Here is a 17,520-nt window from a genome sequence, read left to right on the forward strand (position 1 = left end):
GGCATGATGGCGTATTAGGAAAGGTAGACAAGGTCAGAACTGTCTCTTCCAATGGCCGCACAGCTTAACTTATGCAAGCCCACATCTCTATGCTACTCCATTGTGGTAGCAACACTTTCTTGATCGTAGACAAGAAGTCCCCATCCGCAAACAACCTGGCAAACACAGGAGGATTTGGGAGGAAAGGCGTGGGGGGGGGAGCAAAATGACATAACACACCCTGAATGTGTATCATTTGATCAAGTACTATAGTTTATGATTCAGATTCACTTGCAAATCCAACGACAATTGAGAGCTTGGTTCAGCTGCACAAGGGTGTGCGAATGCAGCCATAGTTTCTTTCGCTACTCGTGTATTGAGGGAATGCTCCAAAGGCCACTATCAGCTCCAGAGTGGTGCATAAATCAAACGATGCATCTTTTGATTGAAAACAGGTAGCCTACCATTAAATCCAGCAAATTGTGGAGGAACAGGGCACACTGCCTATTCCATCTCTCCATCTGCTGGATTGTTCCAATCCGCCTGCCTCATGGTATCTGCATGTCCTCGACTCACGGCAGCATGTTCTGCAGGCCCGGTTTTTTTTTTCTTACACCTCCCCCCTACACACACACGTCCTTAGGAAAGCCTGATGTCCCAGTAACAAAGAAGCTGCTTCCATCAGACCAGTATCCCCATTGGGTAACCCAGAGAATGGATTTGTGTTAGCCTAGCCCAGGGGTAGGCAACCTTGGCTCTTTTATGACTTGTGGACTTGAAGTCCACAAGTCATAAAAGAGCCAAGGTTGCCTACCCCTGGCCTAGCTATAGTCTGCAGTCTTACCAGCTATGCGCCTTGGACCGCTGTTTGCGCTGTGCGAAAATGAAGACACCAGACAGCTTAAAACATCGATGTCGCCATTTCTTGGCTTGCTTATTTGGTATTTATTTTATTATCCTTATTCTCCTGGACCCAACGTGGCCTCTACATGTACAAAGCACACACGGCGCCATCTCCTCCATCCAAGTGACGTGACTCCTGTTACTTTCCACACTGATGCTGGCAGAAGAGGAATAGTAGCTCTAGGATTCAGATGTCCACTAAGAAACGGGAAACCTGGGAATGATAGGCAGGTTTCAAGTAGTCCCCCAGCTCTCCTTTGCTGACCCACAAGTAGTCCACTGCCTCCTGGGATGACAGCTGGGGGCTGCCCTCCAAGAAGGCTTTGAAGAAGAACACTTTTCCTCCAGTCTTGGTCTCGGAGCGCATGGCCTTGGGGAACTTGAACTTGTAAAAGCCACAGGGTGCATTTCCTAGGAACTTGGCCTGCATCTGGATTCCTTGGCAGGTTCAGAAGATGGATAAGAAAAAAGACAAAGGCAGCAACCTGGTGAATACAACGAAAGCAAACAATATTTTCGTCCCTGTCCCCTACCCCTTTTTTTAAAAGTGCTTTCCTTCAATTCCAACGTGCTTTCTGATATTGACTATGGAGGTTCTCAATCATTCAGATCATGGTTGCCCCAAAGGTATTTTTTCCAAAAGGTAACCGGACTTTCTTGGTTTGTTTTTCTTTAAAGATGTTTTTATTTATTTATTTATTCGGTTTATATACCGCCCTATTCCCAAAGGACTCAGGGCGGTTTACAAGGCAAAATTTAAAAACAATTCAATATAAAATTAAAATAAAATTAAATTAGGTCTAGCCGCAAAAATTAAATCACAATTTAAAAACATTAAACCCCTCAGTCCAGACCAGATAGCTCGAAGAGCCAGGTTTTTAGGTCCCAGCGAAATGAACGAAGGTCGGGGGCAGTCCAGAGTTCCGTTTTGCTCCTCATCCAAGCTTCTTCAGTTGTTAACATTGACTTACTTTCTGTTGCACTAAGCCATTCTGCCATGGTGGTGCAGTGGTTAAAATGCAGTATTGCAGGCTGACTCTGCTCACTGCCAGGAATTCGATCCTAACCGGCTCAAGGTTGACTCAGCCTTCCATCCTTCTGAGGTTGATAAAATGAGGACCCAGACTGTTGGGGGCAATGTGCTGACTCTGTAAACCGCTTAGAGAGGGCTGTAAAGCACTGTGAAGCGGTATATAACTCTAAGTGCTATTGCTATTTAACTATGGTTACACTGCAACTAAATAGGATTCACACATCATGTTGTTCCATTAAACCATGGCTCATGATGCACAATAGCTGGGTTCTCAACAGGGTAACGCACAAATAACAAATTGCAAGAATGAAATTTCCTGCCTCCAAAGATACAAGCCACAAATGTTCAATTTACCACTCTATCTAAGCCGTTTTCCAGACAAGCCCTGCATTGTTATTCACTCTCAAATCCTGGCTAGTCTGCTAGCAGTAAACTATAATCCTTAGCTTGAATGTAATGCCAATTTAAATATTTCTGGGTTGATTTTTCTTTCTTTCTATAAAGGGAAAGAGAAAGTAGAATTAAATAGTAAGCTCTGCAGGCTGGCTTAAAAAACAAGAAACCAAGAATTTTGGTTTACCCCTTCCATACAAATACAATCATTATTTGTGATCATCCCCACCCTTGAACGTTTTTGGAGGAAAAAGCACAATGTTTTTCAAATCCCAGACATTAGGCCAAGGCTGCAAAAGAATAGTTGGTATTGGGCATAAAATTCCCAGCACAAAATCTCAAAAATGAAAAAAGCACAGTGCACTACCGTGTTTCCCTGAAAATAAGACTGGGTCATTTATTTTTTGCCTCCAAAAGAGGTACCAGGTCTTACTTTTGAGGGGGGGGCGCTTTTCCACTCACCTCTGGCAATGACAACCCCTCCCCCAGCCGGTCCACTTCTTCTGTGGCCAAAGGAGCAGTTTCATTCTACAGCCGAGAATGGAGCTCCGGCCTGCATTTCGCAAAGGCCTTTCCAGAAGGCCTCTGCAGCCAATAACCGAGTAATGGATTCAATCCATGGCTCAGTTCTTGGCTGCAGAGGCCTTCTGGAAAGGCCTCTGACTGCAAAATGCAGGCCTGGGGACACCACAGAAGTGGGCTGGCAAGGAGAGACCTGGCTGCCAGGTAAGCAGGTGCGGGGTGCGTGGGACAGCTCCACACCCCCAACCCAGCTTGATTTTTAGGTGCGTGCCTCGGCCCAAACTAGGGCTTATTTTTGGGGTAGGACTTATATTAGGCCCACCCCCCCACTCCCAAAACCAAGCTAGGGCTTATTTTGGGGGTAGGTCTTGCTTTCAGGGAAACACGGTATATATTTAAGAACACGAGGAGGAAACTGAAAGTACATTAAAAAAGAGAAGGGAAAAGAGGAGAAATTTTAAAGAATATAGATATGTCACTGACCTGGAAGGGTAACCAAGACCCGTTCTACTGTGTTTCGCAACGTCTCTCCTTGTTGCCATTCTGTCTGGGGCAGCAGCCATATATCCTCCTCTCCAAATTTCTGCTTAACCAGCAGCAGCAAATTCTGGTCCAACTTCCTGTTCAAAGAGGTCCGGTCATTGTTTTGGTCAGCCTCTGCTCAGAAAAAAAATTAGTATTAAAAGTATTCAGCTAATCAACAGCCCAAAGGAGATACACTTCAAATGACCAAGAGAACTTGCCACCAGATGTAATTTACAAATTGAACTGGTTGCACAATGCTTTCCTACTTCAGGTGATAGCAACAGCATCTCTATTTATTTTTTAGAAAGTAGTAATGGAGATCATTTCAATACCCAATTTCCATCCAGTGACTTGCTTAACATTGGCTTTGATTTTGCGAAGATCTTGACAAAAATCACATCTAAGGCACACCAGTCTTGTACAATCAGCCATCTTGAAGCAGCACACACAAAAAATAAAATTACAGAATGTCATTCAGTTCAAGTTGGCCATTACCTACATTCAGCCAGGCTTAATCATACCTATTCCTGACAGTTGAAACAGTAAGAACAGGTTGGTTTTAGCCAGCCTGGAGACCAACCAGACAGATGCTTTACAGGAACGGGTGACAGCCACTTAGTGAGTTACCTATTGTGAGTGGGAAATGCCTCCAAGGGAAAAAGCAGAAAAATTATCCACGAGTTCATTCTTTCAAATCAAAAAGGACAACCAGTCCCGGATGGTGCTTACTGGATGTAAGGGAGATTCTTCTGAAGATATTTAATATTTAAAGATGTGAAATTTAAAACCATACATTGCAGTTAAGCACGCATATATTTTTCATCCTATTAATATTCAGCATCCTTAATGTTGGTAGCTTGTGACTAGCTGATCTAGTGTTAACAAAGGTCATTAGAAATTGATCGGCCTTGGATGGAATTAATCACATGGTCTTCCACATAAGGAGTCCCAGTGAGGATTTTAGTCTGCTAGTCGTTGCAAGCTTATCTGTTTCAAGGCCATTGAGCCAGCACTGTCTGAAGACATTTTCACAGTCATGTGCCCAGCATGGTTTCATGTGAGTTCTGTTACCTTCCCACCGAGGTGGCACCTATTTATCTACTCTCATTTGCATGCTTTCGAACTGCTAGGTGGGCAGGAGCTGGAGCGAGGACAGGGGCTCACCCGGTTGTGTGATGCTCGGGTCTCGAATCTGGACTGCCAGGTTTAGAACCAACAAGCCCGTTTTAACCACTGAACCACCCCACTGCCACTTTTCCACATAAGGGAAAAATGAAATGACTTCTTCCAGTGTGAAACCTGAAGGAAGAATGTACTCATCAGGACCAGATTGGTATTTTAAGTTTGGCACAATGAACCTTCAATCATATTTTCTCATGAGTTATCTCCATGTGCATATTTTATTATTATTATTCTTTGGAAGTCATGAGGTTTCTCCTTTCCCTATATATAATGAATTCTGCTTTGGACTAGATACTGTTTCTCCTCTCTCTCCCCACCTTCCATTCAACTAAAAGTATACAGAAAGTCACTCTCTTTTCCACACATTGCCTGCGTCCTGTTTTCATCAGCATCAGAAAAGCAAAGGAATCTTATGGGATGAGGCCTCTGTGTTCAATGCAGGAATTCAGAGTGAAGCATGACTGACACTTTCACATACTAAAAAAAATATGAGGAAGAATTAAAGAAAGAAACCGCCACCTCTCTTTGTAACTGGTTTGCTTTCGGACTGCCCAAGAAGCTTTCTACCGAATTCTCAAACCAGAATCTGCCTTTTTTTGTAATTTAAGTTTTTGTGGAAATTTGCACTCTGAAATGATGAAAAAAAAAAAAGATTGTGGCCTTTGCCACCTGACTTGAAAAATGCTGATTTCTCCTTTAATGGTCGAGCGCATAGTTCTCCCAATTTACATTCAGCTATAACCAAACATATTCAGCAAAGTTAGTGGGGAAAAGCACGGATATGAACCTGTTATCCGTGGGGCAGGTTTAAACTTCTGAAATTTCTGTTCCCATGCGTCTTCAATATCTTGGACCAGGACAATCTTCTCAGGAGTATCGTATTTTTCTTTATTCCTTTGACGCAGCAGCTCATCCTCGGTGAAACCTCTGAGTTCGTGGTCTGAATACAAGCTTTTCTCTACCTCTATCTGAAAAAGAAAAACAAGTTGTAGAGTCTAGCTTGCTGGTACACGCACCTTAAGAGTAATATTTGCAAACCTGGACCATCCCGAAGTCAAGACATTCGTTTACGGTACTGCCTGTCACGCTATCCCTAGTTCAGTAAATCGCAATTAAAATAAAAACTGTGGTTACGGCAGCAAGACTTTTGATAGGTCAGTATTGGAAGAAAGAGGAACTGCCGACTATAGAAGAGTGGACTTTAAAGGTCTCCGACCTGGCAGAGATGGCGAAGATTTCGGCCTATTTGAAAGATCACTCGCAAGAACGTTATATTATGGAATGGAGAAAATGGATCGAGTTTATCCAGAACAAGTATAGGGTTAAGAAGTTTCATGTAGCATTTGAATAAGTCTTCTTTCTTTTTTTTCTTTTTCTATTTTAGTTTTTCTATATATATTTAATATTACTAAGGTTTGTCTTATCCTATATAAGCTAGAGAGTGATGGATTTTAGAGTTTATGGTTGTTAGTATATGGTTGTTTATGATTGCTTTTTTTTATATATACCTTGTATTTAGCTCTGGGAAGTGGGGGGGGGAGGGGGGAGGGGGGAGAGGTAGGGGGGAGGGAGAAGGGAGGGGGAGGGGGGATTGTTAAAGATAAATTGTATGTTAAAACTTTTCAATAAAAAAATAAAATAAAAACTGTGGCTTAGCACTAGACAGGCATTGGTCCATCTGGTTTGAGATTCTCCACAGCAACAGTTCTCAGGTTTTCATATTTTAAGTCTCACTGGTCACTCTACCAAAGAGGTCCTTTCTTCAGAGAAAAGATATGTTTACAAGCATTATTGTACTTTCCAGTTATGGAAAGTTTAATAATGTTGACAATACTACCGTAGTTCAGATCAGGGCTTCTTAAATCTTCCACCCAACCCACCCTAGCCAAGTCCCCGGGCAGCGCGCGGCTCCAGCCTCGGCGACGCCTCGCCCACCTGCTGGGTCAGCCCGGCCATTTCCTCCTCTTCCGGGCTGGGAGGCTGCGCGAGAAGCGGCCTCCGCTGCAGGCAAAGCGCCCCGTAGAGCTGCCATCCCGAGGCGGCGCTGGGTCCGTCGGAGAGCGCCCGCCGGCCGGCGCAAAAGCGGCTCCAACTGCGGAGGGCCAGCAGGGCCCGGCTGAGGGGAGCCATCATTCCGCCAAAGGCCCACAATGCCGCGCGGCGCCCGCCTGCCTGCCTGGCCGGCGGAGGCGGACTTCCGCTTCCGGTAAAGTTCGAAACTCGGAGGCGGCTTCCACCGCTCTCAGCTCCACGTGATCAGCTGCCCTTGAACCGTTTTGCGTCTGGTTCTGTTCTGCAACTCAAGAAAGCCGGAACTCCTTCCCTAAAGCAGCCTCCATTTTGTTTATTCCCGGCCTGGACTGCCCCCCCCCCCCCCCCCCCCCGATGAAGAGTTTTTCTTTTAATCAACGCTTTGAACTAATAGGAAATACTTATAGCTCGGGTGCGGTCTTGGGGCAGTGGTTTAATCCAGCGTTTCCCAACCTTAGGAACTTGAAGATGCGTGGACTTCAACTCCCAGAATTCCCCAACCAGCTGGAAACGCTGGTTGAATCTGCAAGCTCGTTTCCATTTAGTTTCTGAACATTTCGTTACCAGGCTGGGTACATAGCATCACCTGCTCCTCTTTAGTTTATTTGAACAATCTGGCCTGGTTTGATGGGTTTAGGGTTGGATCTAATTTTAGCATTGTAGTTTTAAGCATTGTATTATATTGGGCATGATTATTTAATTCTTTTAACTTCTTTTAACTTTTGTATTTATATTTTGATATTTATTGCCCTGTACACCGCCCTGAGTCCTTCGGGAGGAGGGCGGTATAAAAATTTAATAATAATAATAATAATAATAATAATAATAATAATAATAATAATAATAATAATAATAATAATTAATAATAATAGTATACGTCTTGCGTCACGTAAAAGCTAAAGAGGAATAAGGCAACAAAATCCTACTGGTGATGTTACCTAGTCTGGTAACGAAATGTCCAGAAACTGAACTGAAACAAGCCTGGAGAGCAAACTGTTCCGAGGCTCTCCTGCTCCGCGCCTAGAGGGAACGGCTGGGACCCGGAGGCGCCGAGGCCAAAGCAAGCCTCTTTTCAAAAGCCAATCCGGGCATTATCAGGGTCACCACGAGCCTGCCCGCAAGTGCCGTCCAGAAGACCCGGCAATGGCGAGCCTGGCTGCTTTCATCTGCCTGACGATGGAATGGAATAGAACACGGCGTGGCAATAGAATGGAACGGCACGGCATAGAATAGAATAGGAAATTGGATTGTCAGGCTGAATTAATAGAGAATAGGAATAGAAAATATGGATTTGAATAGAATAGGAAATTGGGTTGTCAGGCTAAATTAATAGAGTCGGAACAGAATAGAAAATATGGAACAACAGAACAGAATATGGCATAGCAGAATAGAAAATGGAACAGAACCGAAGCAAAGAAGGAGACTTGGAAAGGGACCTCCAGAGGTCTTCTAGTCCAGCCCCCTGCTCGGTCAAGGGAACCCTAACCCCCGCGGCTTCCTGGAGCGGCTTATTCCCCGAAGCTAACAGCGCGCGCAGCGCCACAAGAGCCTTAAAAAAACGGGCTTGGGCGAGCGGGCTTAAATCTCCCACGGGTAAAAGACGTCTCCTGCTCGGGAACACGTGCTCTCACCCACCCACCCACCCACCCAGACACACAAAGAAACCCAGATCGTCCAACGGCCCTAAATCTGGTTAACGTCCTCCCCCGCCGTCCCGCTTCTACGACCAGAGAAGCGAGGGGCGGGGGGTAAAACTAGCCCGGCGGCGCCTGTACGGACCGACCCTCCGAAGGCAGGAGGCGGCCATTGAAGGCCCGCCTACTTCTCCCAGCTGGGCGCCGCCATGTTTCCCTCCCCAGCCACGTATCGCGAGATTTGACTGGCCTCTTTCCCCTTGGAAGCCTCCTCGGGGTCTGGAACGGCGGAGCGGGGGAAGCCATGCAGGCTGCGCTGGCCGTCGCCCGGCGGGGGCTCTTGGGGGGCGGCTCGGGGTAAGCTGGGAAAGAAGTAGGCTGGCCGGTCCGCCTTCTAGGGCTGCAAAGGGTGGGGGGGGGGGTTCCCGCTTTTCAGCGGAGGAAGGCAGAAATCCAACAGGTCCAGCCTTCCTGCTGCGTTTCTGCCTTCCCTACACCCCCACCCACCCACTTTCCCTCCCTGCACCGATGATCTTAGGTTGCTTCGGGGTCCCAGAGCGATTCGGCGATGGTGATCTGCGCATGCACCGAGCCCCCCGTGTTGCAAAGGAGTTGGAGGAGTACAGTTCCCATCATCCTGCGCCCGCTCACCCCCACCGCCCAGGGCAGATGGTCTTAATCCCCAGCTTTTTGTCGTGGGGGGCGAGGACCACTTTGGAGGGAGGGAGGGGGGGCAGGAGGCTTCTGGCAGCCTTTCGCAGGGAAGTGTCTTCTACTCTTGACTACAGTCTCCATGCTAACTGGGAGTCATGGGTTCTGTAATCCCAGGCTGGTTGCAAGCCTGCAAGAGCTGGCTGATGAGGATTTGAAGGCCCATTTGATGCCCCGAAAGAAGGGGGCTGCATAAGGTAATTAGACATCGCACCAGGCATCTTCAAGGGGGGGGCGAAAAAAAAAAGAACTTTTTCCCCCCCTGAAAAGCTTTAAGCATTAGAAAAGGTAGTTGACAGGACACCAATATATGTGCCCAATTCTTACTCCTTTTTCCTGTGGTTTGCTTTATTGGATTGGTTGACAAAACTTTTGCTGAATTACTGTCATTAAGCTTAATGAAACGTTTTTAACTTTTGCGTTGGTTTTTTTTTTTGCGGTGGAAACCTTAATGGTGTGGGCACCAAGGTTAGTTCTAGCCGAAAGAGGAAGTCATGGAGATATGCAGCCGTCCATTAACACGGCCTGGGTAGCTTTGAGTGTGTAGGACCCACATCTGGAAGGTCACATGTTGTAAAATTATCCTCTCAGCAGCTGGAAGCAAATGGATCAACCCTGACAGTCCGTACAAATTCTGCACTCGTTCCTCGACACGCAGTTCTTAAAACTTGATCTTTTGCTTTTCCTTCTTTGCAACTGCTTCAGCATCCCCTTTCCTAGGAGTATACAGACGGGCATCCAGAGATTTCAAAAATTGCTGGAAAACTCAGACTCGGCAACAGACAAAGAGCTAGATTCCACACAGTCACAGGGCTTCAGGTGAGTTAAGGTTGCACGTTCCGGGCTGCAGATATATGCTTATTTCTGAAAAAAATTATGATGTGCGTAATTGCAGTGGCGGTGGGGCATTTTGTGAATAGGGTATGCCACATATTGGGGGCGGAGTGGGCAGAAAAGAGACAAATTTTGAAATGTAACATGTCAAACCAGCATGCGTATCTCAAAAGCTGTATTCTAAGGAATCCTTTAACAAGATATTAGTTTGTCGTGTTGTGTTCTTGCATATTTGCAAGATTTCTTCTTTTTTTTTAATCATCAAAAATGTCCAGGAAAGAAACAAACAGAAGGAAATAATCAAGTTTGCCTCAGATTACGTCAAGCATTGGAGAGTTTGTGAAGGTGTGTGTAAAATGGGGGTTAGGTTGCTTCAAGGAACTTTGCCAATGTGAGGTGCAAAAATGAAATTCATAATATTTTGGGTGTTTTTTCCAGTTATGGAAACATTAAATTCTTCAGAAATTTACTTATGATGTTTACCACCACAGAATTATAATTTTTGCCCCTGTACTTTTATTTTCAGAGCTTTTAGTCTACTGTGATGAGCTGAGCAATATACAACTCCCAACTTTTAATTGGGACTAAAACTCTACAATATATTTAAAAGCAACTATTGAAACATGTTCCAGTGGACCCAAAAATCACAAATGAAAACCTGAAAAGCCCAATCTTGTGACCCAATTGGCAGTCAAAACAAGCCAACTTGTCAGTTTAATGGAACAGCCAGGTTTTTTGACCATGTTTCTAAAAGCCTCTAGGGCTTTATTGATTCATTATTTTTAATAATTTGGGTTTGGATGAGAGCTGCATCAAAAGATTGTCGATCAAATTTCAAGAGAGTGAAGAGGTGCTCCAATTTCAACATTTAAGAAAAAAACACACACTCTTCCTCTTGAAAGCTTTGTGCCAGAATGAGAGACGACTTTTATTTGGCTTTAGACGTCATTATAAAAACTGAGTGTACATCGCATTACACCATGATGCTCTTTATTTGATGTTTTGGCTTACCGTATTGTGTGAAGCTAACTGGCTTTTGAGTTGATGAACAGTGGTTTATGGCTTAGTATGTTGGAGTGCAGATGCTAGAGGGGGAAATTGAATATCGGTACAATCCTGTTGTGTGAGCATCTTTGAACAAAGATACCCATTGACAATCTGATAAAATAATCCTTAGATCTCTGGAATATTGCTGGGCTGCCTGAGCTGTGGAAGTGGCTAATGTGGCTGTGTTCTCTCTCATTGTTTTTTCAGCTATCTCCCTCCAGCACCGGGAGCAGAAAGCTCCATGCGCTGGGATGGAAAGAAGTTTGAAGAAATCCCAATAGTTCATATCAAAGCTACTTACAATAAGTAAGTGACTGGAGGTTCTTCGTGCAGAACCGTTAGTAATAGCACTTAGATTTATATACCGCCCAACAGAGTCCTTCGGCATTCTTTGATCAGATTACAAGGTCAGCGTGTTGCTCTCAAGAGTATGGCTCCTCATTTTACCAACCTCAGAAGGATGGAAGGCTGAGTCAACCTTGAGCCAGCCCGGATCGAACTGGCAGTGGGCAGAGTTAGCCTGTAATACAGCACTCTAGCCCAGAGGTGGCGAACCTATGGCACACGTGCCAGAGGTGGCACGCAGAGCCCTCTCTGTGGGCATGCACGCCATCACCTCAGCCCCGCTTACCCCATGGCCCCCTCCTCACAGAGGCCCCCCGGAGGAGAGTCGCCCCCCCGGGCGCAGCCCGCGTGGAGCAGTACAGCCAAGGACATGGCAGCCGGGCAGTGGGGACAAGACTCCGCCCTCACACCCCGTCACGCGCAGATGATGCTATGGGGCACAAGCGGAGGGCGTGGCCGCCATGGCGCTGCAGGGCTGCCTGGACAATCTGCGGTGGGCTGTGGAGGCGGTGGGTGGCCCTGCGGGCGGAGCGGAGCATCGGGGAGAGGAGCAGGGGGGTCGGGGCAGTTTTGGGGCACTCGGTGTCTAAAAGGTTTGCCATCACTGCTCTAGCCACTGTGCCACCATGGCTCTTTTAATTATCTGATGCTAGATGTTTTGTGGGTGGTAAATTCAAGGGCGCAGGTCTTGCAAGATGTATAAGGATGTATTAATTAGCTTTGCAATAAAGTACAACTAAAGTACAGCTAGAAAGAGTACAGAGAAGAGCAACAAAGATGGATTAGGGGACTGGAGGCTAAAACATACAAGGAAAGGTTGCTGGAATTGGATATGTCTAGTTTAAATAAGAGAAGGACGAGGGGGGACATGATAACAGTCTTCCAGTATCTCAGGGGCTGCCCCAAAGAAGAGGGAGTCAAGCTATTCTCCGAAGCACCTGAAGGCAGGACAAGAAGCAACGGATGGAAACTAACCAAAGAGAGAAGCAACCTAGAACTAAGGAGAAACTTCCTGACAGTTAGAACAATTAGCCAGTGGAACCACCTGCCTCCAGAAGCTGTGAATGCTCCAACACTGGAAGTTTTTAAGAAGAGACTGGACAACGAGAGTTGGGAGTTGGACTTGATGACCTCCAAGGTCCCTTCCAATTATTGTTGTTATTCTTATTCTTAATATTATTCTGATCGTGTTTTCTCTCTTTTCCACCTGGCAAGACTGACATAATGCTACCTTAAGTCTTCATGTTCTTTCCTATCTTAGAATGGCAAGCACTAATTTGAGTAATTTTCAGCAATAACTGTCAAGGAAACCTCTGTAGGTGACAGAAGAGTTTCAGTGGCCACAAGTTCACTTCCCCACACCCCTTTGAGAATTAATTGTCTTCTTCCAAATTGTTACATGTCTAAAACAGCCTGGTCCAACCTGGTGGTGCCTGCCAAAGACATTGGAACTGGAACTCACTGAATGCTCAGCAAACAGACTGCTTGGATCTGCTAAGAACTGCAGTCTGAGCACATCCGGAAGGCAGCAAGTTGGGAAGAATTATCCTATTTTTTTTAGTCCGTTTGGGGGCAAGCAGTGTGTCTCAAACTGGCAGTGATTCTTTTCATTTTTTTGTATCCCAATTCATGCATTTGCTGTCTCCCCATGGGACAATGCAAGAGCTGAGTTAATTGGGATACAAAAAAAATGAAAACGTTTAGGGGTTGGTTTTCAGACAATTTGCAGGGCAATCCAAAAAATAGCACAGCTTATGGATTTCTAACATTGTTCCTGTCATCCCATGATTCCTGTAGCACTCACATCCAGGTTTTCACAGCTGAGAAAGTCCCTCTGGTCCTACTAACCTGTGGCTACATGGGATTCAAGAATGCAAAGAAATCCACAGCTCTTGCAGCACAGACAACTGGAATTGCAGCAGGAAATGTAAGTCAATATCCTGTTCTTTCAGATCGTGGAACTAATCTTTTCCCCAAGTTGAAATGGGCAAAGACTTATCAGGCTGACCAGAACTGGCTGGAATCAGGCGTCTTAAATCCGCAGCTCTTATTTTACTTCCAAGGAATCCTTATTACTATAATCCCTAATATTTCCTTGCTATTTGAGGCACCACCCCTTTAAATCATTTTTGTGGGAGTCTAGAATCCAATTAAAAAAAATGATTTAAAGGGGTGGTGCCTCAAATAGCAAGGAAATATTAGGGATTATAGTACAAGCGCTGGCTCTTCGGCTTTGAAACGGAGATGAGCACCGGCCCCTAGAGTCGGAAACGACTAGCACGCATGTGCGGGGGAACCTTTACCTTTTACCTTAGAATCCAATTGCCTATGCATAGATAAGATCATGATCAGGGAACGATCAGGAACGAATGATCATAGTGAACAGAGACCAAGATCAGGGGGGGCTTGGTTTTATATATTAAATCTGAAGGATTTGTATAGTTTTGGGCTTTATGCAGTACAAGGACAAAATCTTATTAATCCTAGATTTGTTGCCTCTTTTAACCTGTACCAAGGAGTGGGGAATCAATTTGCAAAGAAACCAATGAGCAGCAGTCACTTGCTCCAGATGAACCAAATTGCTGCTCCTTCTTAGGGTGCAAATACTAGGTCACTTTCTGATCCTTCCTCAAAAAAGAGGGAGCTGGTGAAGAAAGAGTTAATACTGTACTTTTGGAGGGGAAGACAAATATTCTAGTCTGGTTCATCCTCACTGCTAATCCACAATGGCTAGGTTCACATATGCTCCTAAAACAGACCTCCTTCCAGAGATGTGAGTAGGGTATTTATACTAAGTTAGCCTTTGTTTAAGGACCATAATTGGGACTGCGAATTCCATCTTTAAGCAACTGCACCAACAGCCACAAGCCCACTACACAAAACAGCCCAGTGAAATCTGCATTGTGTGTCTGTTTACTCTCTTGCAATCCCTTTCTCCTCTGCAGGGTGTGTGTGTGTATGTGGTGGGAAGAAACAGGTCATGCCCAGGAGAATGCACACTGGCTGTAAGGGCAATCGTGTGACTGAGAGACCTTGCCAAGGTCATAAATACTGATGTTGGTTATAAAGTGGTTTTTTTCAGCACTGTTGTTAATTTTGACCGATCACTGGGTGAAGCATTCATTAATTGAGCACTACCTGTACAGTCAGATTGATGCAAAACAACAGTATTTATAAAACACAATCTTGTATTTTAAAAGGTGTTGTTGGGAGGGGAGAGAAAATATAGTAAATCAAGGCCTCCTTGGGACCAGGTGGAGTGTCTTTAAATAGCCACTAGATGGCAGTCTTCGCCCAGCAGACTTAACTATAACATTGTCAGGCTTCTCTGGAAATTCACATTAATCACTTTGGATATAGGAAACATTTAAAAGAGCTAAGGCAAAGCAGAAATGGAAGGCTTCCAGCTGAGCATTTTAATTTTCCCTTTTTCTAAATGTAACAAGATTCTTGCGTACTGCAAAGCAAGCCATTTCTTCCATGGTGGGTTGAATGTAAATGACTTTTGTAAGTACTCTTCACTTGCGTGCGTTTTCAGGGCTGGAAAACGATGGCAAAGAGCAGACCAAACCTCTGGACATGCAGGACTTCAGTGCCCAGCATTTCAGCCAAGATGACCCAGTGGGTGCTTTGGCTGGAAGTGAATAGCCAAGCCATTTGTGAGAGGGGCTAGTTAAACAAGACTGGTGAAAAAGGGTTATTTTTTGCTCAGACACAAACTACAAAAAGATTCCAGCCTTCCTATTTATATGGGCAGAGATCCTAGATTTCTGCAAAGCACCCACCATCATCGCTGCCTTTTCCACAAGTGGTTCTGCTGGGGAAAAAAATGAGCATCTAGGATGATGATGGTGATGATAGCAATATCAATAGCACTTAAACTTATATACCGCTTTATAGTACTTTACAGCCCTCTCTAAGTGGTTTACAGATTATCTTGCTCCCAACAATCTGGGTCCTCATTTTACCGACCTCGGAAGGATGGAAGGCTGAGTCAAGAGCAGTATTACTTAGACTTATATACCGCTTCACAGTGCTTTACAGCCCTCTCTAAGCGGTTTACAGGGTCAGCCTGTTGCCCCCAGCAATCATTTTACCCACCTTGGAAGGATGGAAGGCTGAGAATTGAACTGCTGGCAGTTGGCAGAACTAGCCTGCAATTCTGTGTTCTAACCACTGCACCACCACGGCTCTTGATGATAAACAGATCACAGAGTATCAAGATCTGAAAACCAAAATTGAAGGATTACGGCATAAATCGGCTCTGGTGATCTCAGTGGTTATCGTTAGACTGGATGCCAGACCAAAAGGTCTTGGACAGCAAGTGAGAAAATCTGGGCGTTGACAGAATTTCCATCTGTCAATTGCAAAAGGCCACACTGCTTGGATCCACTCATTTACCAGGCCAACATATTGCAGCATCCTAGGTTCTTGGGAAGAAGGCCCATTCCAGCAAAAAAAAGTCCTGGCAGCCGTGCTTTCACATTGCTGTGAACAGATAATAATAACTTATTAAACTCTCATGCCACCCGACTCTTAGCCGCTCTGGGCAGCTCACAACAAAGAAAGCGCCGTAAAATCAATAATGTGTTTTGTTCAAAAGAAAATTGCCGTCTTTGTCCCACTGAGCAGAAGCTCCTGTTCAGATGAAAGGGGCGATAGGATCTAGGTGGCATGTCAACAGTAGCAGCCATTATACTCTTTGCTTCATTGCATGACACGTTTCTTTCTCTCTCCCCGTCCAGAAAGCAGCTAAAAAGGGCGTGCACCACGTACGAGTGGTTGTGAAAGGCCTGGGACCTGGACGGTTGGTAAGCACCTCTTGTTCCTTTGCATTCATTCTGTTGGAGGGAAGGCAGCCTCTGTTGGCCGGCTCCTGCCTTTATCAAGGGCCATCGCGATGGAGGGACGTCCCCTAAGTGGGATCAGCGATGCCAGGCAAGCCAGCCGAGGAAGACACCAATTACAAGCCCTGGAAACCTGTTCTCAATTTCAAACGGCCTTCCCCATCTGCTCTCCTCCAGCTGTGCTTGTCCAGAAGGCCAAAACTTTCTCAACAACTTGGCGTTCCCCATGCTGGCAGGGGCAGTGGAAATCAAAATCCAACTCGTCCAGAGGGGCCAGCAGTTTGGAAATGGCTGCCGGAGATAATCAGGCTTGGCAGCTCCTTGGCTACGAAGGAGAAAAACTAATTGAAGGGCAGCTAACGGAGCACTTGTCTGCAACTTCTTAAAGCAGCTACATCTCTTTCCTCCACCACCCCACCCCGCCCGCTTGCGTGGCTGCTCTCTGCAGCGGACGCATAATCCTGGGAGAAGCTCTCTTTCATATGAGACAAATTTGGTTTTAAGGCTCTGCAGAGGGGTGTAGCATGTACACCTCCGCCTTCCACTTTTTGAATCTGAAGCGCCGCTAGGTAACGCTCGACAAGATTGAACAATTGTTCCCTAAAATATAAGAGAGAGAGAGAGAGAAATAGAATTCTGTTGCACGCGAAAGGTAAGATGCTGAATCCGAGGCATCATCAAGCAGGGTAAACGCTGAACCGTTCTGAAGGTAACGCATAGCTGGCGCAAGCTCGGCTAATTCTATGTGGCAAAGCAAGGTTTAGAGCTTTGCAGCTTATCCAAAGCGAAGCAGCGGCGGTTTATCCTAGAAGCTGCGCTTCAACAAAACGTGACTTAGCACTCCATGAGCGCTGGGGTTGATCTCTCTCTTTCCTTTGCAGGCAGCCATTCAGGGCTTAGCCTTAGGGGGGCTGGAGGTGATCTCCATCACAGACAACACTCCGGTACCGCACAACGGCTGCCGTCCTCGGAAAGCCCGAAGGCTCTGAGGAAATGGAAGCAGGAGAGAGAAAAAAGATGAGATTCCGCCTGGTTCTCCCAACAGCTTGGAGTGGCCATCTTCAAGCAGCCGTTCCATCTTTCCGCAGCTTTCAGAAAAGAACTGAGACAGGCGTGGTGGGGCTTTGCCCACAGGAAGGCAAGCCAGAGACTTATGTTTATAAAGTGTGAATGTTAAAAAAAAAAAAAAAGTTGCCTCCACCTCAAGAGGGGCTTGTTGAATTACGTTTTTGCTTGGGGCTGCTTTCCGGGTTTTTTTTTGTGATACACAAATCGTCGGGTTTTTTTTTTAAAGTCCTTTTTGACCAGATCCAGGCTGGTTGAGATGAGCAGGACTTTTTCCAGTTGCAAAGGGTCAGTTGGAAACCACCACCACCACCTGCAGAATTCCCCACTCTGCCATTTGGGATCCAATTCTATGTCTCTTATATGAAGAGTTCACAGTTCTACTTGCCCGGGAAGTGGGGGGTGATTATTTATTGTTCATCAGGAAGTAGAGAGATCTCATCTCTTCTGGAATTTCTCTACTAGTCAG

General features: G+C 45.6%; 2 protein-coding genes across 2 annotated transcripts; one reads left to right on the forward strand and one right to left on the reverse strand.

The window, feature by feature from the left end:
- Nucleotides 1-880: 880 nt before the first annotated feature.
- Nucleotides 881-6,750, reverse strand: MRPL46 (mitochondrial ribosomal protein L46). The gene is made up of 4 exons (XM_083371300.1): nt 6,473-6,750; nt 5,325-5,505; nt 3,314-3,487; nt 881-1,320 (listed from the first exon to the last, which is right to left on the reverse strand). The coding sequence occupies exons 1-4, from the start codon at nt 6,668-6,670 to the stop codon at nt 1,070-1,072; spliced, it is 804 nt and encodes a 267-aa protein (XP_083227426.1). The 5' UTR covers nt 6,671-6,750; the 3' UTR covers nt 881-1,069.
- A 1,658-nt stretch (nt 6,751-8,408) lies between these two features.
- MRPS11 (mitochondrial ribosomal protein S11) lies at nt 8,409-17,279 on the forward strand. The gene is made up of 6 exons (XM_083371403.1): nt 8,409-8,559; nt 9,619-9,732; nt 11,002-11,100; nt 12,937-13,066; nt 15,885-15,950; nt 16,868-17,279. The coding sequence occupies exons 1-6, from the start codon at nt 8,507-8,509 to the stop codon at nt 16,973-16,975; spliced, it is 570 nt and encodes a 189-aa protein (XP_083227529.1). The 5' UTR covers nt 8,409-8,506; the 3' UTR covers nt 16,976-17,279.
- Nucleotides 17,280-17,520: the final 241 nt, after the last annotated feature.

Source organism: Vipera ursinii (genome assembly GCF_947247035.1).
Source record: "Vipera ursinii genome assembly, chromosome: 11".
Lineage (NCBI taxonomy): Eukaryota > Metazoa > Chordata > Lepidosauria > Squamata > Viperidae > Vipera > Vipera ursinii.

Bases quoted from the DNA above. Each gene is read 5' to 3' on its own strand.
- MRPL46 (XM_083371300.1), bottom strand. From the start codon at position 6,670: ATGATGGCTCCCCTCAGCCGGGCCCTGCTGGCCCTCCGCAGTTGGAGC. The intron at 5,506-6,472 runs GTGGGCGAGGCG...TTTCTTTTTCAG, and splicing joins TGGCCGGGCTGACCCAGCAG to ATAGAGGTAGAGAAAAGCTT. The intron at 3,488-5,324 runs GTTCATATCCGT...TTTTCTGAGCAG, and splicing joins ACCTGCCCCACGGATAACAG to AGGCTGACCAAAACAATGAC.
- MRPS11 (XM_083371403.1), top strand. From the start codon at position 8,507: ATGCAGGCTGCGCTGGCCGTCGCCCGGCGGGGGCTCTTGGGGGGCGGC. The intron at 8,560-9,618 runs GTAAGCTGGGAA...CAACTGCTTCAG, and splicing joins CTCTTGGGGGGCGGCTCGGG to CATCCCCTTTCCTAGGAGTA. The intron at 11,101-12,936 runs GTAAGTGACTGG...TGATTCCTGTAG, and splicing joins ATCAAAGCTACTTACAATAA to CACTCACATCCAGGTTTTCA.